Genomic DNA, 25,557 nt, shown 5'->3' on the forward strand with positions numbered 1-25,557 from the left:
CTAGTGAAACTTACTGCATTTCTTTTATTTGTGTGAGGGTCTTATTTTGTCTTTATTTTGAAAAGATTGTCATTTGATATGGAGTTCTAGGTTGAGATGGGGTTTTGCCTACCATTTTAAAGGTGTTATTCTATTGTCTGTAGGCCTTCATCATTTCTGTTGAGAGATGGCTGTGAATCATATGTTTGTTTTCTTTTTTAATATAATACATCTTTTCTCTCTGCTAAAATTTTTGGTTTATCTTTGGTTTTTCAACAATTTTTTGTTTTTTGTTTTTTTAATAATGTGCCCTAGTTGTGATTTTGTTTATATTCGTACTGCTTGGAGTTCGTTATTGAATATGTGGCTTGACTTCATTATTGAATATGTGGCTTGACTTAGTCTGTCACTTTTAGGAAATGCTCAGCCAGTATCTCTCTAAATTCTATTTGGCCTTGCTCCTTTATTCTGGACTTCCAAGTATTCATATTTTACTGTGTCACTTATGTCTTCATTTTATGTTTCCATCTGCCCTTTGTGTCTTCATCTGAATATTTTTTACTAATCCTCTCTCTACTCTATTGCAGTCTTAATTTTGGTTATTTTATTTTTCAGTTCTGGAATTTTTATTTGATTCTTTTTAAAAATAGATTCCATTCTCCTTTGTGAGTTTTTTTCCTATTTTCTTGTACAGATTAATCATAGGTATTTTTTTTTTAATGTTTGTTTACTTTTGAGAGAGATTGAAACAGAGCATGAGTAGGGGAAGGGCAGAGAGAGAGGGAGACATAGAATCTGAAACAGGCTCCTGGCTCTGGGCTGTCAGCACAGAGTCTGACACGGGGCTCAAACTCAGCAATGGTGAGATCATGATGTAGGCTGAAGTCAGACGCTTAACTGACTGAGCCACCCACGTACCCTAAATCATAGGTATTTTAAAGTCCAAGTCTGATAAAGTCTAATATCTGATCACCTGTTCATATATTACTATTATCTCTTGATTTTTATTTTCTCATATTTTCTTTCATGCTTGGTTATTTTTAATAGAAATCTGGATTTTGTATGTGAAAAATTATATAAGGCTTTGAATGATTTTACTCCAAAGAAGATTTAGTATTTTTCTGGTAGGAAGATAGAGTATAATGGATCCATTTGACCCAGTGTGTGCTATCTTTTGCTTCATGGGTGAGACCTTCCAGCATTTCAGCTAAAAGCCTGAGGTTTTTATTAGAAATCTTCCTCCTTGGTGGGCTCCACATCTTACTTTCTGTGTCCTTGACACTATGAGACCACTGAAATCTCTGCTTGGTTGTTTTTAATATTGTTGCAGACCGCTTTTTCCAAAAATTTCCCCTTCTATGAAATATTATTTTGCTCCTGTGAGGAGATATGAGAGATCACATTTTCATAATGTTCCCCTAAACTTTTCGTTAGATAAGTGTTCGTTAATTGTTTCAGATTTTCTGTGGGAGAGGGGAAATAGTCACTGATCCTCTTGTTTACAGTGGAATAAAGACGGTACTAGATTTGCATACTGATAAATCTTAATCTCTGAGGGTAAGAGTTTCATTTAGTTTCCCTGCCCTTAAATCACTCATTTTCCATTTTTTATTTTAGGCAAATTGTCTACTTCTTCTTCATTGCCAAGGACAGTTATGTTTATAGCCATTTAGAACAGCAAATGCATGCTCATACATATACATACACATATAAAAGAAATCTTAGCAACTTAAAGTTGGAAAGCTTCACAGTGTGTGTTTGTGTGTATATAGCGGTTAACTTCATGCTTAGCTTTTGTTTATAGTATTTCAAAAACATTTTTTTATTAGTATCATTAAATCATACATGAGGGACTATTTTTGGGTGGGGTCTTTTTTTGTTCCTGTTATTATACATATTAATAGGACAGACTTTTTATGGGTCAGAGCTCAACTGGGAAGATATGATGTTATTTTAAATATGGATTTTTCTTCTGAAACTGTAACAATAAAAGGTTAGGTTTGTGAAGCTGGAGTCCTGGAAGGAGAATGAATGATTTGTAATGCTCTTGAAAGTGTCTGAAAAGTTTTTAAAAATTTCTTTATGTGCTTGGTCCCATAAGAGCTTTTCTGAAATAGCTTTGTAGTTTCTGTGGAACCCGTAGTCTTTCAACTGAAAGGCTAATTGAAGCCATCACACCATTACTAGAATAAGGAAGAGAAAGAGTAGGATTATGAGGATGATAAAAATGTGTAAAATTAGAATACAGGGATTGGTGTGTATCCTAATGGTTTGATTATAGTCATTCTCTTTCAAAAACAACATTCTTCTTTGAGAAAAGAAGAAAAGTAAGATTACTTTTTAAAATAGAAAAGAAAAAACTAACCTGCAAAGACATAACACAAGGAGCCTTCAAATAAAATGCTACTCATGGTTTCCTGAATTTATGATTTTTCTCAAAATAGAGATCTCTATACTAAATTCAAATGCCTTAAATATCCCAAACAATAAACTCACATTTATTCCTGAGTGGATTAGTTACAAGATTATGGGGACTTATTTCCTGTTTACTAATTGTTATCCAGTTGGCAATATCTTTACAACTTTGAAGCCTCCTCCTTAACCAGACCTTTTCCTGCATCTTTTAAAGACCAAGGAAGGGTGTGAATCTGAATTGCTTTCCACCTCCTTCCCATCTGTCCAAATCTTACTAGCCCACTTCCCTTGTGAAGCTTGTTCTACCCACTTCTACCCACAGTGATTTATAGATTAAAAATACTCTAGAAAGTTTAGATGATTATTATGGATTATGTTTGAACATTGTCTGATTAATTTCATTTAAGTGTTTTCTTCAGCATGTTCAGTCTTTGAGGGAAGAGGGTTCTCTCTGAAATTTTCTTTTTCTTTGTTTTAGAGAGCAGAGTGCAGTACTGACTACATGATGTAATATAATTAACTCTGTGCTGTTGACTTGATGAAACTGTGTTATTCCAGGTCCTCTCAGAAGCTTGTCACCAAAACAGGATTAAATGTGTAAGCAGTGTATTAGGGGAGATGCCTGTAAGAGAAAATGGAGACGCTGGGAGAGCCATTGGACTACAATGTTAGTCTGACCCCAAGGGAAGAAGATAGGAAGTAAGATTAGGTAGAAGTGTCTTGGAGTGTAGTGCACTTATAAGGAATGTTTGGCAAGGCCAATGGGAGTCCTTGGCTAAGTTGTGTGTGGGGTCCCACTTCTCCCAGAAGCTGGCTGCCTTAATGTCTTGTGTTCAGTCATTGGCTGGGAGTATACCCTGGGAAGTGTGGCCTTAGTGCAAATGTTAGGATGGATTTCAGGACATACCAGTTGGCAACTTGGACCAATTATGTTTTCTGCTGTTGGAGATTAGACAGGTTCATTTTCATGTTCACCAAACAGATATTTTAAATGAGAATGTAATGTATATAAACACTACAAGAGCTCTCTCTACAGTTTCTTCTTCTATAAAATAATTTTGTTTATAATAATTACTCAACGTAAGCTCTTTAAAGAGCAAGGATGTTGTTTTTATTTATTTTACAGAGTTCCTTTTTGCTGTCCTTCGTGTATCATTTTTTTTTTAAATCAAAAGTCCAAAGATATAAACTAAACACTCTGGGTAATTTCCCATAATCATACGGTAGTTTACTTATAATAGGGGCATTAAATGTTTTTTTAAGTATATGATAGTCTAGCTATTTTACATTTCCTTTTTTTAAATGAGTATATCAGTTCACTTTTAAATTGTTGCCAAGGGCTTTATTTTTTTTTTTCAAGTGTTATATAAAAGGAAACTTACATCTAGGAATTTTGCCAGCTATGTTAGATAAGAAAATTGCTTTGTGAGTGAATATTTGTGAGTACATCTAGTTTTCTATGTTTATATTTGCCAGAGTTTATATTATTTCATATCAGGGAATCTATTTTTGGAGCTTATGTTAATACTCTTCTTTTTGCCAGCATATAGGATAAACTTAATAACCTTTTTTAAGCCCCAATTTTTTATTATTAGAATCAACAGACAAAATTATTCTGAATTTATTTATATATGTATGTATACATCCATATTTCCATATATATATTTTTTTTAATTTTTTTTTTCAACGTTTATTTATTTTTGGGACAAAGAGAGACAGAGCACGAACGGGGGAGGGGCAGAGAGAGAGGGAGACACAGAATCGGAAAGAGGCTCCAGGCTCTGAGCCATCAGCCCAGAGCCCGACGCGGGGCTCGAACTCCCGGACCGCGAGATCGTGACCTGGCTGAAGTCGGACGCTTAACCGACTGCGCCACCCAGGCGCCCCTTTATTTCCATATATTTTTTAAAGAATGTCAAACTTACAGGAAAGTTGCAAGTACATAATTTTGTTTCCTATAGTGTTTGAGAGTGTTTGCCAACATGATGCTGCATCACCCCCAAATACTTGAGGATGTTTTCAAAGAAGCAAGAATATTCTCTTGTAATGAAACATCCAAATCAAAAAGGAACATCGATGTACTGCTACAACCCAAGACTTAGACTTCATTCAGGTTTCACTAGCTGTCCACATAATGTCCTTTACAGAAAAAAGGACCTAAGTCAGAATCATACCTTTCTATTAGCTGACATCTTCTTGACATCTGGAATAGTTTCTCACTCCTTCCTTCATTTGGTACTTGTGAAGATTATAGCCCAGTTATTTTTTAAAATGTCCCTCAATTTGGGTTTGTCTGATATTTCCGCATGGTTGGACTCAAGTTATACATTTTTGGCAAGAGTAATACAAAAGAAACATCTCTTATCTCCTCCTCTCAGGTAGCACACAGCTGCAGGTTTTCCCATAATTGATGGTCACTTTGAAATTTTTTTTTTAATGTTTATTTCTGAGACAGAGACAGAGCACGAGTGGGGGAGGGGCAGAGAGAGAGAGGGAGTCACAGAATCAGAAGCAGGCTCCAGGCTCTGAGCTGTCAGCACAGAGCCCGATGCGGGGCTTGAACTCACAAACTGTGAGATCATGACCTGAGCTGATGATGGTCACTTTGATCACATAAATAAGGTGTTGTTGACCAGACTTCTCCACTGTGAAGTTTCTCTTTTACCCTTTGCAATTAAGAAATATTTTGGGGTGGAGAAATAATTATATAAACATACCTTCTTCATCAGACTTTGCATTTATTTATTTATTTATTTATTTATTTATTTATTTATATATACAGGATGTATACACACACACACACTCACACCCATATTATCATATTCAGATAGACTCATCAATTCTCATTTTATTCAGTGTATTACTAACTCTCTTACTATAATTATTTGTTTTGGTGCTCAGATTGTTCCCAACTGGACGGTGGGAGACCTTCAAGCTGGCGTTTTGGCATATCCTATCATTCTCTGAGCACTGCCTTTCTTTCTGGCCCAAAAAGATGTTCCAGGCTTTCTTTGCCCCAGAACTAGACCATTTCTCTAAGGATCCCTCCTTTCTTTAGTTAAAAATGGTAGAAAATCAAGATTTCTACACTAGGTGTATTCACTGATATTAGGATGAGTTACTCACAAGTCATCTCACCGGACAGAGCTAAGAAATATATATGTGCGTGTGAATATATGTATAGACACATATAAACATGTCTGTATACAAACAGTTTTTTCAGTATTTTTAATGAAATAATTCACATACTATAAAATGCATCCCTTGAAATAAGTGTACATTTTAGTGGTTTTTAGTATATTCATGACGTTTTGCAACCATCATCACTATTAAGTTCTAGAACATTCCACCACTCTAAAAGGAAACCTGTATCCGTTAGAAGTCACTCTCCAGCATCCCTACTCTCAGCCTCTGGCAATCAATAATCCACTTTCTCTTTCTGTGGATTTGCTAGGTTTTGTTGTTTTTGTTGTAGTAGTTTGGTGACTTTTGTGAACTAATTATATAAAGTCTATTCTTTGTCATGTGTGGCCACTGAAGTCTTTGCTTGGTCGTTAACTAATGATTAGAAAGAGGTTTGCTTATATTTCCTAGAACCCGTAACTTTCCCACTCTTTGCCAAGGGGCTCTGTGGATGTGCTTAGGCATACTTTTATTATTCAGCTAACCGGGTGACAATTCTATTTTACCTTCACTTCCTGCTTGTGCAGAGCCTCAATCAATGTCAGCCAGAAATGAGAGCCTAAAGCCTTCTCATGCCTTTTCTGAGCTTACCCAAAGCTTTGGGCACCTGTACAGTTTTACACATGGATGTGGCCCTCTATATTCTCAGAAATAAGTCTGAGTTTTTCAAAGACCTTATGGACATCTCATTCTGTAGCTTTTTCCTTTTAAACCTTTTGGTTAAGTCTGTTGTCTGCTCCAACTTTTATCTACCACCTGAAGGCAGTCATAAAATTAAACAATCACTTGTAATTGTTTTTGACAAATGCCCTGGGGAAAGGGCTTTTCACACTGGGTGAGTCTTGCAAGTGGTCTTTGGGGAACCACCACACAGGTCTAACAATGCTCATTCTCTGCAAATGATTCTTTGCAGGATTTGTAGCCATCCCCTTTTGCTCCTGATGGTCTCCAGGATGCTTGTTTTCACTGCAAAAGCAAGGTGTTAGTTTTCAAGGTCATCAAGGGGCTGCAGAGGTAGAGCTAAGGGAAGTTAAAAAATGCCGCAAAGTTCACTGTCCTTACTGAGATTCGGTCGTTTTCTGTAATAAATGTTCCTCAGGTTGCTGCGAATCTTAGGTCAATTTCCAGAGCACTAGAAAAGCTGATTGTAACGATTTTTGCTATCTTTCCTGCTATTATGGAGGAGCACATTTGTAGAGATCCTTACTCTGCCTTTTTTGCTGATGTCACTGCCCATATTTGTTTTTATACCTTTTTACATATGTTGAAAATTAGGGATTCACAGGAATACTTTCAATTTCAATTAAATATCAGCAAATGAATTCTACTGTTCTTTTTCCTATATTTGTTAACTCCCTTCTCTAATAATGAAAAAACCTAGTTCTCATTATTTTTCATGTACTTATCCATTTGATCAATATCCCTGTATGTAACCAGCTTCCCATTGCTGTGGCCTCTCCTGTCTTGCACAGATGGCCTCTTTACAGTGGTCAGGCTCTAACATCCCATGTGTGTCACTCCATTGATTCCTTATTCTTGGCCATCCGCTTCCCCACATGGATGGCCTCATCATCCTGGTTAGAGTATAATGTCGGACCACCCTTCTGTGTCATGTTTATCTTGCTTTGCCTGATGGCTTCTGGAAGGAAATGGGAAGTTTGACTACTTTTTAATAAAACAAGAATCCATAAGCATTGTAATGGTGAGTGAGACCTCATCCAGACAGCTCCATACTCATCCTGATGATGGCTCAAATGGGATATGTGGAAGAAGGACATTGTAGTCCTCCTTGACACCAGCCTGTCATTGCTACTATTATTCACCTCATGTTGTGCCCAGGCGCTGTTTAATCCTCAGGCAAGTTTATACAGTGGTTTCTATTTTTACCTTTGTGTTACAGACGAAGATAATCTGCTCCCCTTTATCACAGAAGGCCTCAAAAGATTTGTCTATACCTGCTCTAACCAGTTTCTCTCCTCCAACTATTTACTAAACCCATTTCAGTCAGGATTTCACTTGTATTACTTTATTGAAGATGATCTTGTCAGAAGACAAACATATTCCAAATCATAAAACATCATCATCTTAGTTAATAGTAACTCCACTCTTCCCATTGCTCAGGCTAGAAACCTTGCATCGTTTTTGACTCTCCTTTCTTTCTCTTACACTTAAGTTGAGAAAGTGTTAACTACCACTAGAAGCAGATTTCCCAAGATGTCAACCCACTGCATAGTTTGCAAGTGTTGAGGTTACTAAGAAAGACACAGCTCACACAGCCACTGGATGGAGCAATACTTTCCCCTCATAGAAAAAAGAGCAAGGTCAACTTCAGTAGTGAGTGTCAGTCCTCCAAGATGCCTATCACAGGGAGATGGTCTGCATGCACCTCTTCTGTGCTGCAGAAGAAAGAGCCCATTCCCTCCTCGTAGAGACTATGGATAACTGTGGGGTTGACCAGGTGCCATATGACATACACGCTTATAAAGAAGTATGCATCAAGCCTGGAATCAGGAAAGATGACCAAACAAGGTGATAAGCCCAGCACAGGGAGTAAGGGCTCCTTACCTCCATGTGAGAAAATATCCCAGGGCTGCAGCATACTCTTTTGCAACCGTGCAAAGGTCAACAGTTTGTGCAGGACTGTCTTTCACAACACATCTCATCCATTAGGAAATCTTACTGGCTCTATCCTCAAAATACATCCAGAAACTGCATCTCATTACTTCCACTGTAGCCACCTTGGTCCAAAACTACAGCTGTCCACCTGGTTTTTCTGTTTCATTCATTTTAAAAGCTTAAGTCTTTACAGAGGTTTACAAAACTTCACGTATGACTGTTCTCTGCATCATGAACTCTGTCCTAGTCACACACATGCCAGGCTTGCTCCCCCATCAGAGCCCTTGCACTGTTCCCTCTGCTCGGAACACTTCTCCCAGAGATCTGTCTGCATGGCTTGCTCTTCCGCCTGTCTTGACTTCTTGCTCCAGTGTTACTTGCCCAGTACTGTCTGCCCTAACCCCCCTCTTACGCTTGCAGTGTCCTCTGAGTCCAGCATTCCTTAGCCCCTTCCCCTGTGTTATGTTTTGCCACTGTACTTACCTTCACACTTACTTACACTGTTGTCTTTTTCCAATAAAAAAAACAAGCTTTATGAGAGCAGGTGTTTTGTCCATTTTGTTCACTGCTTAGACCAGTCTTTCAAAAAAACTCTCCACAAATATTTGTTGTCTCAAAGTGTTTGAAACTTAGGGAAGTTAACTAATTATTTTAAGAGGCAGAGGTGGAATTTGAAGTGTTTGGCATTGAGATCCACTATTAGAAAACTTGTAAGTAAATTTTTTAACGAACAATGATTTTAGAACACTTTCCCATAAAAAGCTACTGTCCTGGGTCCTATAGTTAGGGGCCAGTTTTATAGTTTGGAAGCGAATCTGAGAGCCTCATAACCATATTGCTTTTATAGGAAAACACATGCCGAATTTCAAAGAAAATACTGGTAAATGAACTGTTGATTACTATGGACTATCTGTACTGAATTCTAAAGGAATAGGAAGATATGTCATTCATAATGACTCTAAAGGCTTGGGGAGGAAAAGGAATACGATGAGGAATATTTGGTACTGAAAATTTTTATAAAAATATTGATTTAGTCCCAAATTTTAAAACTTTAAATTGTGGTGTGAGAATACATATACATTACCTTTTCATTTACTTGGTATTTCTAATGTTTATGGCCCTTCTAAAACTAATTATTCATTATTCTAATCACTAAAAATTTTGGTTTTGTTCATGAAAAACATTTTATATTGATTTGCTTTTTGTGGGCTAATTCAGAAATAAATGATGTCAACTTAATTCTGGATATCAGTGTGTGTGCATTCCCAAAGATGTATTTATATATTTCTAAGATATATAGATAAATACAATTAGATACAGATGTTATCTAAGAGGGTACACACACACACACACACACACACACACACACACAGTAGATCTCCATTATTCATAGATTCCATATTTGCAAATTTGCCTATTCACCAAGATTTATTTGTAACCCCCAAATCAGTACCCTCAGTATTTTTGTGAACATTGATTGATGTACCTCTCCACTGTGTAGAAAAATTTGAGACCTGATGTATACATTCCAAAGTTCACATGAAACCAGGTAATTGTCTGTCTTCTTGTTTCAACTCTCATTCTATAAATAAGAGTTCTTTTTTGAAGTTTAGTTCCTCATTTTTGTGCTTTTGGTGATTCTGGTGTTGGTGATTGTGCTGTTTAAAATGGCCAAGTGTAGTGAAGTGCTGTCTAGCAATGCTAAGCACAAAACACAAGAAGGCCATGACGTACCATATGGAAAATATGTGTGTTCGTTAAGCTTTGTTGAGTGGTAGTGATGTTGCCCATGATTTCAATATGAACTAATGAACAATAAGTATCAAATAAAGTGTCTTTAAATAGAAGTACACATAGACATAAAACAAGGTTATGGTGGATTGATTGACCAGGGGCTCCCAGAAGCCTAATCCTCTGTTTCCCCCTTTGGGGCATCGATTCAGTATCTGCTAATTCAGTGTTCACAGCAACTTTATAGAGCAAACAGCTGCAAGAAATGAGAATCTACTGTGCATAGGTATAATTTTCTCCAAGAAGAGTAGTTTCCAATGGTTATCTACCTCACTATTTTATTTTATTTATTTATTTTTTTTACCTCACTATTTTAATCACCTATGTTAAACTCCAGTGGAGCCTTGGTATGTGTTTTTCATATATCTGTTTTCTAGAGATGTCACCCAATTTGAAATCTTACCACAAATCATCGACTGGAAAATTACTAATAAGTAGTAAGCTTTTAAAAATTTTAGATGTTTAAAATTATGAAATATACATTCAAATGAGAAAACATGATTTGTATTTCTGAGTTTTAAAAGTCAATAATAGAAGTAACATCCTTGTGCCAACAGCTTAGGAAATACAGTATTACCAATATCTTTGGATACTTCCAGGTGTCTTCTCAGAGTCAATCTTCCTCCACCCCACCAGAGTCAGCCACTCTCCTAAATTTGGTGATTACCATTCTTCTACCTTCTTTAAATAAAACCACATCTCTGATTAATTTATGACTGTGTACTGAATACAACACAGAAAGAAAAATTTATGTTTTATCATTAAGTTCTGCGGTTGCTCACCCGAACTCTGCCACATTTGTCAACAATCACTAAGATCCAGAGTCTACATAGTAAGAGTAGCTAAGACCTCGAGATCTGAAGCCAGGCTGCCTGAGTTTGAATTCTAGCCTGCTGCTTACTAACTGGGTGACCCTGGGCAAGTAATTTAGCTTTTTGTGCCTCTGTTCCTTCTTCTATAAAATGGATGTATTGGGGCGCCTGGGTGGCTCAGTCGGTTAAGCTTCTGACTTCAGCTCAGGTCATGATCTTGTGGTGTGTGACTTTGAGCCCCACATCAGGCTCTGTGCTGACAGCTCAGAGCCTGGAGCCTGCTTTGGATTCTGTGTCTTCCTTTTTCTCTGACCCTCCCCGACTTGTGCTCTCTCTTTCTCTCTCTCTCTCTCTCTCTCTCAAAAATAAATTAAAAATGTGAAAAAAAAATTTTAATGGATATATTAATAATACTTAATTCAGAGGGTTTTTGTTAAGGATTAAATACATTTATATAAACACCTAGAACAATGGGCAGCAATTATCAATAAATGTTAGTGGCCATTTTACGGCCAGAGAAATTAATGCTAAAGGATTCTTTGCAAAGCCATGTGTGTTAAGTGCTATATTAAATAATCTTTTCTTTAAAGGTTACCCTAATTTCTTTTAGACAGCCAGGTGTCTTACGGTTCTTGTCACTCTGTGACGTCTTTTCATTTAGCTTTTCGTGGCACTATTTAAACATAGTTTTTCCTTGGTATCTCTTTTTGTCTCTTAGATTGTATGAGAACAGATCTCTTTTTAGTCTATAAATAAACTTATTTCCACATATTTTACACTTGGTTGTTTCCATGACATACTCATTTAAGGGCTCTTGGTGCCAAGAACAGTCCAAAGGCTGGTTTGTTTGTTTTGATTTCATTTTGGCAGAAGCTCATTGCAGGTAGTAGATGAAACTGTTTGTCTATCAGTAGCCAGTTCATCAGCAAATATATCAGTTCCTTTAGCACTGCCAAGAGCTAAATAGGGATATGTTTCAGAAGTTTGATCCTCTCTTGTATGCCCACATCACAGCCTCTCTGGCTTCTTAGAGTACATGTTCTGATTTCCTTTTCATTTTTTCCTGTGAATCTCAGCTTCCTTCCTCTTTACCTATAAGTGTGTCTGTGTGATGAAATAGACAATAGATACCTGTATGTTATCCATTCCTGGGACAAAAGAGAACTGTCATTCTGTGTTTCCTGCATCAACCTAGTAAAGGTTTGTGTGTGAGAGAGTATTTTGGGAGAAAGAAGATTGTAGATTAATCTTTAGACATAATTTAGCTGTAAGACTAAAATTTTCTCTAATGTTTTTAAGGTAATTCAAGATCAGTACTGGTTATTGTGTGTGTGTTTGGGTTGGTAAAGAAAGTCCCACTACCCTGTGGGAAATTATTTTCAAAGTTAGCATCCCACACTTAAAAAAAAAAATCAAGTGTTTTCTATATTTATTTGATAAAGAAGAACTTACATTTATAGATAAATGTTAGCACCAACTAGATTATGCCTGACAAATATCATTTGTTATGTCTAAGTTCTAGCCTGTAGTGAGCATGTTAATAAATATATTACATAGAGAAATTAAAAGTTCTCCTTCCCTAAACCCAGAAGTCATAGATTGAAAAAGATCAAACAAGAATCAAGATTTGTCAAAATGTCATCAAGAATTGTCATTTCTCTTGAGACTGTGGAGTCTTATCCCCCAACCCTTTTGACCCCCAAGGCAAATCAGAAGATAGGCCCTTCCATCGTTTATGGACCCAAATGCATAAATGTCTAAGAAGAATAATTCTGCACAGAGTGAGTCTAAATGATTGTCTTAGTCTCTTCAGGCTGCTGTAACGAAAATAGCATTCACTGGGTAGCTTGAACAACAATTTGTTTCCCATAATTCTTGAGGCTGGGAAATTCAAGATCAAGGTGCTGGTAGATTCAGTGTGTGGTATGGGCTTGCTTCCTGGTTCGTAGATGGCCGTCCTCTTGCCGTGTCCTCACATGACAGAAGAGACAAGGGAACACTCTGAGATCTTTTTTATAAGGACGCTAATCCCATTCACGAGAGCTCTACCCTCCTGACCTTATCACCCCTGGATGGCCCCATGTCCCAATACCATCACATTTTGGATTAGGTTTCAACATATGAATTTGGGGGATGGGGGGGATATAATACAGGTGTTAAGCATACAGGCTCTGTATTTAAACAGATTTGGGTTGAAATCCTGGCTCTAGCTTTGTGTCTTTGCCCAAGTTGTTTACTTTCTCTAAACCTGCTTCTCTTATCTCATATGCTTTGTGTGAATTGATTGAGAACACAGAAAAGCATTTAGCGCAGTATCTGGCCCATAATAGAGGCTCTCTCGTGCCTTTGTACATGCCTTTCCCCCGCAGCATGCCTAAGGAATCTCCGTATTCTTCCTTCAAGCTTGTGAGGCCAAGTCTGCAGCAGTTCTGGTCCCATCCCTTTTTTTTTCTTTTGTAAGATTAAAACAACATCACCTGTGTTATGTCTTTCTTGCCTTTAACTCTGCTTCTTACACGATGATTTGGCTGCTTACCCTTTCCCTCTGAGCTCCCACCTCTCTGGCAGCGCTTCTCTCACTGTGCCTGGTTTCACTGCACACACCGAATCAATCCTTCCACGAGACTATGAGCTGAGGTGCGTGGACCATGTCTTTTCATCGTTGCATCCACCTCACAAAGCACAGTATTTAATTACATAATAGATGCTCAGTAAATACTGGCTTGCTGAATGAGAAAGAATGAAATACGGCCTTTTGTAGCAACGTGGATGGAACTGGAGAGTGTGATGCTAAGTGAAATAAGCCATACAGAGAAAGACAGATACCATATGGTTTCACTCTTATGTGGATCCTAAGAAACTTAACAGAAACCCATGGGGGAAGGGAAGAAAAAAAAAAAAAGAGGTTAGAGTGGGAGAGAGCCAAAACATAAGAGACTGTTAAAAACTGAGAACAAACTGAGGGTTGATGGGGGGTGGGAGGGTGAGTGATGGGTATTGAGGAGGGCACCTTTTGGGATGAGCACTGGGTGTTGTATGGAAACCAATTTGACAATAAATTTCATATATTAAAAAAAAATACTGGCTTGCTGAATGAATATAGAAAGTACTCTTGGGAACCCCGCCAGAAAAGTGGGCTATAGTTCAGAGCAGAGAGCAGAGACAGGATGCAGCCACAGATTGTTTTCCCCCAAAACTGTTATGACAATATTCAAATGTATTAAAAAAAATTACAAAGAATTGTACAGGAAGCATCCACCAACTCACCACCTGGGTTCTACAGTTAATATTTTGTTACATTTTCTTGATCACTTATCTGTCGATCCATCTACCTGCTATTCAGTTGATCAGTCCCTTTTAATATTTTCAGGCATTTGAAAGTAAATTGCCTTTATATGTCTTTATACCTTATGCCTAATAGTGCATCAGGTATATTATTAGCTAGAGCTCAATATTTGCTAACAGTTTTCCTTTGCAGGTACAACTTCTTATCAGTGAAGTGTACAAATACTAGGAGTGCCGTTTCATTAATTTTGACAAACGCAAACTTGTGTCCAAGACATTGAAGCTTCCTCATGTGTTCGCAGTTCATCCCTGATCCTTCCCCCAGAAGCAATCTTTGTTTTGATTTTTTTAACCCTGTATCACTTTGACTTGTACAACTTTATGTTAGTGGAACCATGGAGGAGAATCATTTTCATGTGAGATGTAGTTCACACAGCATAATAGTTCTAAGATTCTTCCTTGCTACAGGTATAAGTAAGTGACTTGTCACTTTTTTTTCTTGCTGAGGGAGGAGTGTTTCATTGTATGGATATACCATGTTTATACGTTTCCCTGCTACGGGATACCTGAGGCTGCTTACAGTTTGGGGCTATAATAAATAAACCTGTTAGGAATATGTCTCAACTCTCTATCAGTCTTTGTTGTATACATTTGCATTCATTTCTCTTGGGTAAATACGTAGATATGGAATTGCTGAGTCATAGGGTAGGTGTATATTTAGTTTTCTAGAAAACTGTCAATTTTACAAAGTAGTTTTACTATTTTACACTCCTACCAACAGTGTTTGAGAATCCAAGGATACTGGCATTTAGTGTATTGGCCTTTTTATTTTAGTTTCTGGTGGCTACATAGTAATATCTCACAGTGGTTCTCATTTCATTTTAATTTATTGTCTAATGATTTTGAACACTTGGCCATGGTCTTACTGGCCATTCATAGATAACCCTTTGTGAAATGTCTCTTCGGATCTTTTGTTTTTATTTTTTTTTTTATTTTAATTTTTTTTTCAACGTTTATTTATTTTTGGGACAGAAAGAGACAGAGCATGAACGGGGGAGGGGCAGAGAGAGAGGGAGACACAGAGTCAGAAACAGGCTCCAGGCTCCGAGCCATCAGCCCAGAGCCTGACGCGGGGCTCGAACTCACGGACTGCGAGATCGTGACCTGGCTGAAGTCGGACGCTTAACCGACTGCGCCACCCAGGCGCCCCAGGATCTTTTGTTTTTAAAATTGAGTTGTTCGACATTGAGCTGTAGAAGACCTTTATGTACATGTTGCAAGACTTTTTCCAGATATGTTTGCAAATATTTTCCCAGTCTGTGGTTTACCTATTTATTTTTTTAACAGTGTCTTTTCATCATTAGAGGTTTTTTAAAATTTGATAATATATCAGTTTATTCTTTTATAGTTAGCACTTCTGTGTCCTGGTTAAAAAAACCTTTGCCTTTACCAAATTACAAAGATATTCTGTGTTTTCATTGAGTAGCTTTATAGTTTTAGTTTTATGTTTAGAACTGTGATAAGTCTGAAATTAATTTTTGTGTGTGAAGTAAGGTAGGGATCCAAGTTCATTATTTTCCTCATATAGATATCCAACTATTTGAGCATATTTATTGAAACAATTTTCATATACTTGCAAGTTGATACATATAAACAATTTTATTTTCCTCATTGTATTATCTTGGTAACTTTGCTGGAATCAAATAATTTTATAAGCGTGCCTGTACTTCTAGGCTTTTTGTTGTTTACTGATTATTTGTCTACCCTTCTGTCAGTTTTATACTATCTTGAATATTGTAGTTTTACAGTGAGTATAGTAAGGGCTTCTCTCCTGTTATTCTTTGTTCCAGAATTTCCACCCCCACTTTATAGCTTTTTCTCCAATCTGTTCTCTGGGTCTTCTAGCCAATAAGACTACTGTTTTATATCCAAGTTTTAGCCATCCGATGCAGTAGCCCTGGTGCCCGATGTTTAGCAAAAGCCATAAAGAATGGGAATTTTACCCAGTGTCGTTCCCTTCTTCCAAGTTTATTCTCCCTGCTAAGTTTCTGACTGCTTTTGTTTAGCTCTTCAGTGTCTTCAGGTAGCTGTTTTATATAATTGTCCAGACACAGTTTAAATTTGTTGCCAGAGGGAAGATTGGTCCAGTAGGAGCTGCTACTCCATTACAAAAGTGGTGTAGAGACGGTTTTTAAAAGTCGGACAGAGCAAGCATCTGGCCAGAGATGCACTTAAAGTGAGGAATGGGGAGAGATTTGGTGCAAAGGGAGGCAAGTTTCGAATAAAGGGAGAGGATTCAGTTCACCTCAGTTAGAGGAGGCTTATACTAAAGCCAAAACAGTGCTTGGAAGGACTCCAAGGATATGAACTTGCTAGAATGCTGTTTTTTAAACTGTGAATCATAAAATCAATTTAGCAAGTGGTGTCTGAAAAGTCATTTTTGCTTCTAACCTAACTAAGAACCATAAAACAAGTAGAAAGTAAGATCATTGCATTACTGATGTGCACTTTTAGCCTCAGCTCTCTAGTTAAAGAATAGTCTGTGGAGTCACTGAATTCATACCTTCTCTGTCTGATGTATCATGGACCTTTATTTTCTGTTAGAGTTCTCTTGTAACACAAATGAGCATATAAACAGCACACTTCTCAGTAAACATTAACTATCCCTCAGTAAATAGATCAAACATTTGTTAAAATGATGTCAGGGTCGGTGAAGCATGGGCGGCTTTTGGAGATCCACAGTTTTAAAGAATCCTCAACTGACATCTTTCATGGGGAAGGGGAAGCCTTGAAAATATATTTGCCATTCTGTAACATGCTGTCTCCTCAACAAAGCCCAGAGATCCTTGTTCCTTGTTCATGAAACAGGAAGTGACAGAGCACCATCAGCAATGCTCCAAATTGGGATAGAATTAGAACCTTTTCCCTCTTTCTTCCTTTTTTGTTCCTTTTTCTTTTCTCTCTGTCTGTAATCCTTCTTCCAGTCCCTAATACACACACCCATGAGCTCTGGATAAAAGTACAAATTAAGCAATCAGAACTATAACTGTATAAATCAAAGAAAATTAAATTAAATAAGTAAAAGGATGCTAATGCATCTTTCAATTCTTAAAATTAGGCAGAGCTCTGGAAATTGGTGATAATGAAGAAAAAGCTCCTTTCAGATTCATTAGGTAATGTTTCCATGATCCAATTTTTCTCTCATTAGAAGAGAGTGTGATAATATCATCATTAGCAGAAGAAGGTTAAGAGAGAACAATAGTACTTCAAAAGACATCATTAGGAGGGTGAAAAAGGCAGGGCACAGACTAGGGGAAAATATTGGTAACACATGTGTCTGGCAGTGACTCGTAAACAGAATGTATCAAGAATTCCCATGAATCAACAGTAATAAGACAAACAACCTAATGAAACAAGTGGGCAAGAGCTTGAAGAGAGTGTCACAAAAGAATATATATCAGTTGCCTAAAAGTACGTGATGGTACACCCTACATCTTTAGCCATCGGGGAAATGCGAATTAAAACCGTAGGAATTAATAAAGAGAAAGAGACTGGCAGTATCAAGTATTGACAACGTGAAGCATTAAATATTCATAGTTTGCTGGTGTGGGTGTGAAAACTGAGTTACAACCACTTGGGCAGACACTTTGGCAACTTGTTATGAACAAGTTAAACAGACACTTGTCATTTCAACCTTGAACTTCCACCCCTAGGTATTTACCTAAAGAGAATGAAAATCTATATCCATGAAAAACCCTTATGTATAGATAGCAGCTTTATTCTTACTAACCAAAAACAAAGAAGCCCAAATGTTCATCAGTGAGAGAACGGATAAACAGATTGTGGTATGTTTACACAGTAGAATAGTACTCATCAATGAAGAGGAATGACCTGCTAATGTACACAACCACATGGAAGAATCTCAGAAACATTATACTGAGTAAAAGAAGCCAGACACGAAAGAGTTTATATTAAATGATTACATTTGCATGAGAGTGTTTAAAAAAATCAAAGCTAATAATATGTTGTGAGAAAAACCAGATCAGGGGTTGCCTAGGGGAGGTGGTTTGACTGCAAAGAGGCATGAGGGATGTTATGGAATGATGGAAATATTCTTTAATAATGGGGTTACATAAGTGACCCAGTTCAAGGAATTGTGTGACTAATGTATTCTTTTCACTGAATACAAACTCTATTTCAAGAAAGTTGTTTTCTTTTGTTTTGTTTTTTTAATTAAAAAATGTTTCAGATCCAGTACTTTAACTACCTTGGCATATGGGAGCTACTACACTTCCCCTCCTCCCAGTGGTGACTCTTCCTAGTAATCTTTGATAGCCACTGCCCTGGACAGAGACAGTTTTTAGACTCACAGAATCATAATGCATTGTATTAAATGCATTAAATAGAAATCCCCTCACTAAAATGAAGCACAACACATAGATGGGATACATGGGATGGGATACATATCCAGGATTCAAACAGCACCATCGGTATATTTGTCTTTGCATTAGAACTCCACAACTACTCTCGAACCTACCCACCCTCTTCTACCCTTTGCTCCTGCCTTCCATGGTCTCATTTGCCTGACTATAAACCGTAATGGATCTTTGAAAAGTAGGTGTTCTGAATATCTCTTTATTCCAAATTCTGAAGATGAACCTGGAGATAATGGGGCATTTAGAATTGCTTTAGAAACTATATAGCATCTTTGAGGATCCCACTGTGCTAATGATTCACACATTTAAGTTGCAATTGTGGTGCGCAGCCTAGGGACAAGTTCAAGTAGTAGCCTGATGTTAACGTACATTAAAATCTGTGAATATTTACAGTATTTCTTTCTCTGCGTCTTTTCTCTAGGCCTACTCTGTCTACGATGAAGACATTGGGTACTGTCAGGGACAGTCCTTTCTTGCTGCTGTATTGCTGCTGCATGTAAGTAATTTTCCATGTGATAAATGGCATGGTGCTTCCAAGTTTATTTTATTTTCTACTTGGTTTTCTTCTTCCTTCCCATTTTCCATTTATCTGATGGAGATTACACATGGCATGTCTTTTTTAAAATGTACCTTTGGTGATAAAGTAAGAGATCTGATGTCAAGTACAGGACGGTTTCTCAATTGAATTAATATTGCTAGCAAGAAGGGAATAAATTGCTTATTTGGAGTTATTTTTAAAGAGAACCCTCTAGAAATAAAGAAGTCAGTGTAACTGCTCAAATATGAGCAGGACTAGGACCATTATGAAGGAATATGGCAAGGAAGTCTTCTCTTTTCTGCAGTTTATTTTTGTATACTCTCTTTCCTCTCAGTCACCTTCATTTAACAGAACATTTATTGATCATCGGTCTGTCAGTGCTGGGCTAGGAAGTGCAGTTACAAATATGAATAATTTATTATTTGTGTTCTGGAAGGCCTCATAGTTCAGGGTGGGACACCAGTACTATAGGCACATACTTATTCTTTTTATTCTTTTTTATGTGTCTTTATGGATTTTTCTGACGGTCACTAAAGACCTTATAGTATGCTAAGTAAAAGCAATACACAGAGTAAGAGCACAGAAAGGAGAATTACCCAACCCAGCTCTCCCAGAACTTTCAGGAAAGACTTTCTGGAGGAGATGGTAACCTTGCCAAGACATAAATAATTTAGGTTGGGAAAGGGGGGGGAGTAGAGATAGCTAAACACGAACATGAACAAATGCATGGAAACACATAAGGGCACAGCATATAAAGGGAATAATATGAAATTACAGTTTTTGTTCAGTTACTGTCAGAAAATTTATGCTAGGAAGAGGTATGAGGTAAAAATGGTTAGATGGGCAGGGACCAGGGGTGCCTGGGTGGCTCAGGCGGTTAAGTGTCTGACTTCAGCTCAGGTCATGATCTCACAGTTTGTGAATTTGAGTCCTGCGTTGGGCTCTGTGCTGACAGCTCAGAGTCTGGAGCCTGCTTTGGATTCTGTGTCTCCATCTCTCTGCCCTCCCTCCTCTCTCTCTCTCTCTCTCTCTCTCTCTCTCTCTCTCTCAAATAAATAAATAAATAAATAAATAAATAAATGAATAAATGAATAAACATTAAAAAAAATTTTTAAATAAAAAGATGGGCAGGGACCAAATTATAAAGACTCTAATCATGTCAAGAAATGTGGGCTTTATTCTAAAGCTAAGGAGGTGCCATTGATCAGTTTGAAACAAGGGAAAGATAGTGAGATGTTCATTTCAGATAAATTCTTCTTATACCTTGTAGAGGGTAATTGAAGGGAGCAAGCAGGAGCAGAGAGACCAGTTAGGAAATATCAGTCTAAATGAGAGATGTTGAGAGCCAGAGAAAAAGAAGCAGAATAAGAAGCATGCAGGAGGCAAATTGGTTAAGTTTTATGGAAGGATTAACAAAGGAAGAGTCAAAAGTAATATGTCTAATTTTCTAGCTTTGGTGACTGAATTACTTGGATTTTTAGCTGAGAAAGAAAATAACATCCATTGAGATTGAATGGAGAAAAATGATTAGGAGTTGATGATGAATTTTGTTTTGAATTCTTTGGGTTTGGGATATTTTGGGGACATCTGAGTGAAGCTGTCCGCCAACCAGTTGGATGCTAGAGACTGATGCTGGGGGGAAAATCACTGCTGAAATCATGAGAGTAGATGAGATCATCTAAGAAAAATAGAGTAAAACAGTATAGAGCCCAAGAACTGAATTCCAGATATTGAAAGGATTGATGAGGAGGAGGAATTCTTGGCGGATTTCTGATTTTCAGGAAGGAAGACGCAGTGCCGTCACATGTGGCAAAGAGGTCCAGCAAGTTTAAAACACAAACAAGCATTTCTTTTAGGTTTGCATTCTGGACATGAAGAGCGATTATAGTAGATTCGTGGTCCTGATTCTGATAACTTGATTCTAATGATGACAATGATGTATTGTAATAAATCACTTTATTTAACTTTGAGTTTGATACCTTCCTCTGTTGCATTATCATCTGTTTGTGGCCTTCTTGATCTTTTCCTTGTTATCCTCTTTCTTTGATTTCTTCTTGGTATTCTCTGTGATAATCAAGCACTTCATGGCCACAAATTCCCAGGGCCCTTGTTCTGCTACAAAACCTACCTAGTGTCTAAAATAGCTCTCTAACACAAGAGGCTGCTGTATGCAGTGACACTGATGTCTTTACCAAGGTTCAGAATCCTGTTTCTCCTAAATGTTGTTTTTTTTTTTTTTTAACGTTTGTTTATCTATTTTGTGAGAGAGCAAGAGAGCGTGAGAGAGAGCCAGCAGAGGAGGGGCAGAGAGAGAGGGAGAGAGAGAATCCCAAGCAAGCTCTGTGTTATCAGCACAGAGCCCAATGCAGGGCCCAATCCCATGACCATGAGATCATGACCTGAGCCAAAATCAAAAGTCAGACGCCCAACTGACTGAGCCACCTAGGTGCCCCAGAATCCCTTTTCTTCTAAAAGGAGCCTTTATAATCACTCTGATGAGAAGCTAAAGCTGAAGCCATGGGTGGTGAAACTTTGTCTTCTACAAAGTAATCTTTGCGTATATCATAGTTTGGCATTTTAGACCTGTAGTCCTATTAAACACGTTACAGTATATTGATTAAACTTCACTGAGAAGAACATCTTTCTGAGAAATCTGTTCTCACATTTAACAGAGGGTTAATTAAATATAAGTTCATATTTATTTGGAAATACCTTACCATGAGAAAAAGAGATAGTGACCCAAATAACTAGAAAGCTCAAAACCTAGAATTTTTTTCCTACATTATCTACCCTCATCTTAGAAGGGTCACGTGGCAAGCTTGCATTCTAAACATACTCACAAAGTTGCTTTCAAGCTGTATCACAAGATGGCTAGAAATTCAGTCTAGTTTCTCACACTTTGTATAATAACAATTATGCAGTTGTTGCCATTGCTTATAAAAATAACTGGAAATACAGAAATACCTACAGAATCTTTGAAGAAAGGGTCACTGGTATGCAGCATAGTGTTAATGAGAAGCATATTATTGTTGTTTTTAATTGAGAGTGTATGCAATAATTCTTTTAATCAGCATATTCCATTAAATGACCAACTCATCCATTAACCAACTCGAATAAGAGAAATCAACTGTAATTTTTTTCTTTTTCATATTTTTGCCTCTGTGGCGTAAGCAGGTAGAAGAATAAAGGCTAGCTTAAACAATTCATCAAATACGCTATCTCAGGTTCCAGGGAGATATGTTATTTGCTACTAACTAATTTTTTATCAGTTACATAAGCATTTGCTTCTTTTTGCTGCCAGACATCCTTTGGCAGCTCCATATTAATCATTGTCAGAATCTGCTTCTTTTCGGATACTGTCTTTTCCTCCCCCATGGTCATTTATATTTCACAGTCACTGCCTAAGAGAAGGGAAGATCAAAAATGAAAATATGTTCAAAAACAAAAGAGTAGAATTTTTAAGGTTTTCCATTGTCTAAGTAATTTTAGGAAATAATTAATTTCTCTTTCTTGATACTTAGAAATTTCCAGATGCTTTGATAATAGCTTTGCAACTTGTAGTATCTTAAGCCGAAGAATTGTCTGTCACAGTAGATGCTATTATATCTATTGATAGAATTACAAGAAATTTATCATTTACAGTTGGAGAAGAATATTATGGCACAGATTGCTTGTAACCATTATAGTGTTCATGTACCTTTGATGTTAAATATGCAATAATAATCAGTGATATCATCATTATAGTATTAGTCATTGCTTATTTGGAAATATGATAAATGATATTCTTGTATATATTTCATTCTAAATATCATATAAACTATTTTAAATAATTTTAACCCAATATGTTTTACTACCATACTTCTTGTCAAGAAGTTTAAAATTTTTTTTTCATTGAACATACATTTTTTTTAGACCTTCAGAAAATCATGTTCCTTTTTAAGGTTAAATTAGTGTATATATACTATTATTGGCAAGCATGGAAGCTTTCCAACTACAGAAAGGATTATTTTTGGATAATCCAGAATGTTTAAAACTATTGAATTAAAAAAAAAAAAACTATGACTGGGCACAATTCCTTCAGAAACCAAAGGCTTTGTCTGACAAAGATATGCATACCCAGCAATTCCACTCCTTTTTTTTTTTTTTTTTAATTTTTTTTTTTCAATGTTTATTTATTTTTGGGACAGAGAGAGACAGAGCCTGAACGGGGGAGGGGCAGAGAGAGAGGGAGACACAGAATCGGAAACAGGCTCCAGGCTCCGAGCCATCAGCCCAGAGCCTGATGCGGGGCTCGAACTCCCGGACCGCGAGATCGTGACCTGGCTGAAGTCGGACGCTTAACCGACTGCGCCACCCAGGCGCCCCGCAATTCCACTCCTAAATATATATTTTAGTCAAACTTATGCACATGTACACCAAAATTGTGTGTTAGAATTGTCCTCAGATCAGTGTTTATAACAAACACCTCAAATGTCTGCTGTTAGAATGTCTAATACTAGAATTGTAATTAGACATTAAAATGGAAAAATTGTGATATATTTAATAGAACACTATATAACAGTGAAATGAATGTTTTACACTACATAAATTAATGTGAATGAGTCATACAAACATAAGGTTTAGTAAGAAAGAAGAGTATACTTGGTATCATTTGTTACGTTTCCCTTTAGTGGAAAGTTCATAGCAGACAAAACTGAAGTCTATTTTTAGGATGCTATGTAGGTGGAAAATATAAATGACACCAATGAAGTGATTACTGATAAAGTCAGAATAGTGATTTCTTATTTATTTATTCATTCATTCATTCATTCATTTTTGAGTGAGAAAGAGAGCACATGCGAGCCCAGGGAGGGGCAGATAGAAAGGGAGAGAGAGAATCTCAGTCAGGTGCCATGCTGTCAGACTTTGTGATCTCAAACCATGAGATCATGACCTGAGCCCAAACTGAGTCAATGCTTAACTGACTGAGCCAGCCACCCAGGTAACCCAGGATAGTGATTTCTTGACAAATGAGGAGTCATAATTGGGAAGTGACATACAGGATCTTCAAGAGTACTGACAGTACTCTATCTTAACCTGGGTGGTGGTTACATTTGTCTTTATAATTATTTGGTTTCACTTTATGATCAAATTATTTATTAAAGCATACATTTAACTTTTATGCATTTTTGTGGGTTATATTTAAAAATGAAATAAGGTTTAAAAATTACAAGTTACAAATCCTTTAATGCAACTCCCCAAAAAGATAGGTTTAAGATAAGATTTAACCAGTGGACTTAAGAAATGAGAAGCAGAGCTACTTCTTAGTTTTATTAAAACATTTCCGCAGGGGCGCCTGGGTGGCGCAGTCGGTTAAGCGTCCGACTTCAGCCAGGTCACGATCTCGCGGTCCGTGAGTTCGAGCCCCGCGTCAGGCTCTGGGCTGATGGCTCAGAGCCTGGAGCCTGTTTCCGATTCTGTGTCTCCCTCTCTCTCTGCCTTCCCCCGTTCATGCTCTGTCTGTCTCTCTCTGTCCCAAAAAAATAAATAAACGTTGAAAAAAAAAATTTTTTTTTAAAAAAATAAAAAAAAAAAACAAAAAAAAAAAACATTTCCGCAGAACCGAAGATGGAAGATACTGAGTTCCTAGTGTCTTTATATGTATATGTAAGTAAAAGTACGTGTGCCATTATATTATTCAGCATTCTGCTACATGTGGCACTTGACTTAGAGTAGCTGAAATTTTTAATGAGCTGTATTTTTTAATAAGTCCTGTACTCCTAAATCATTTTTTTTCCTTAAGATCCAAGAAATTTTTCTGTTCCCAGTTAATTCTTGCTTCACTTCTTTTGAGCCATTTCACAACATCTCCATGTACGTAAATACACTCAAGACATCTTACCTTTAAAAAACAGTCTCTTGATCTTCCCATTAACTACTGTCTTTGGTTTCTCTGCCCTTTCAAAGCTGACCTCTTTTATGGATAATGAAAGGCACAACTATACATTTGAATTGTGGTTTAATACCTTTCAAGTTTCCTAAACTCTCTGAGCTTCAGCTTCTTCATTTATAAAATGGAAGTAATATTATCATTCTTCTAGGATTTTTATGAATATTGAATACTTTATATTGTTAATGAAAAGGGTCTTATTTTGTATCTGGCACAAAAAAAGCATGCAACCATGGAATTAAATCTAGGCTTTACTTAATAGATGTGTAGTTATTGGAAAATCACTTAACTTCTCTGAACTTCACTAGTTAATATTTAACATGTAAAAATAATACACACCTTACAGAATTTTTATGAGGATCAGATGGAGTCATGAACGAACGCCTCTAATGATACTATTTGTTGCTATTTTTTTCTAAAATTGGTAATTATTTACTCTGCCTTTTCTTTTGGACCCTTGTCCCACTAGCTTAAATCGATCGCACACAGCAAACTAGTATGTTGTACAATATGTTTTATGGATTATAAATAGACATTTAATTTAAATATATTTTAGCATGTATTTGATTTAAA

At 37.0% G+C, this 25,557-nt stretch overlaps 1 protein-coding gene across 8 annotated transcripts in view; it reads left to right on the plus strand.

The window, feature by feature from the left end:
• RABGAP1L (RAB GTPase activating protein 1 like) overlaps positions 1 to 25,557 on the plus strand; it is a 758,000-nt gene that overhangs the window by 448,034 nt on the left and 284,409 nt on the right. For all 8 annotated transcript variants that reach the window (XM_043568487.1, XM_043568490.1, XM_043568491.1 and 5 more), the window contains one exon: positions 18,939 to 19,013. In XM_043568487.1, the coding sequence (XP_043424422.1) occupies positions 18,939 to 19,013 (75 nt within the window). The remainder of the gene's footprint in view (positions 1 to 18,938; positions 19,014 to 25,557) is intronic.

The sequence above is a fragment of the Prionailurus bengalensis genome, chromosome E4 (assembly GCF_016509475.1).
Source record: "Prionailurus bengalensis isolate Pbe53 chromosome E4, Fcat_Pben_1.1_paternal_pri, whole genome shotgun sequence".
NCBI lineage: Eukaryota > Metazoa > Chordata > Mammalia > Carnivora > Felidae > Prionailurus > Prionailurus bengalensis.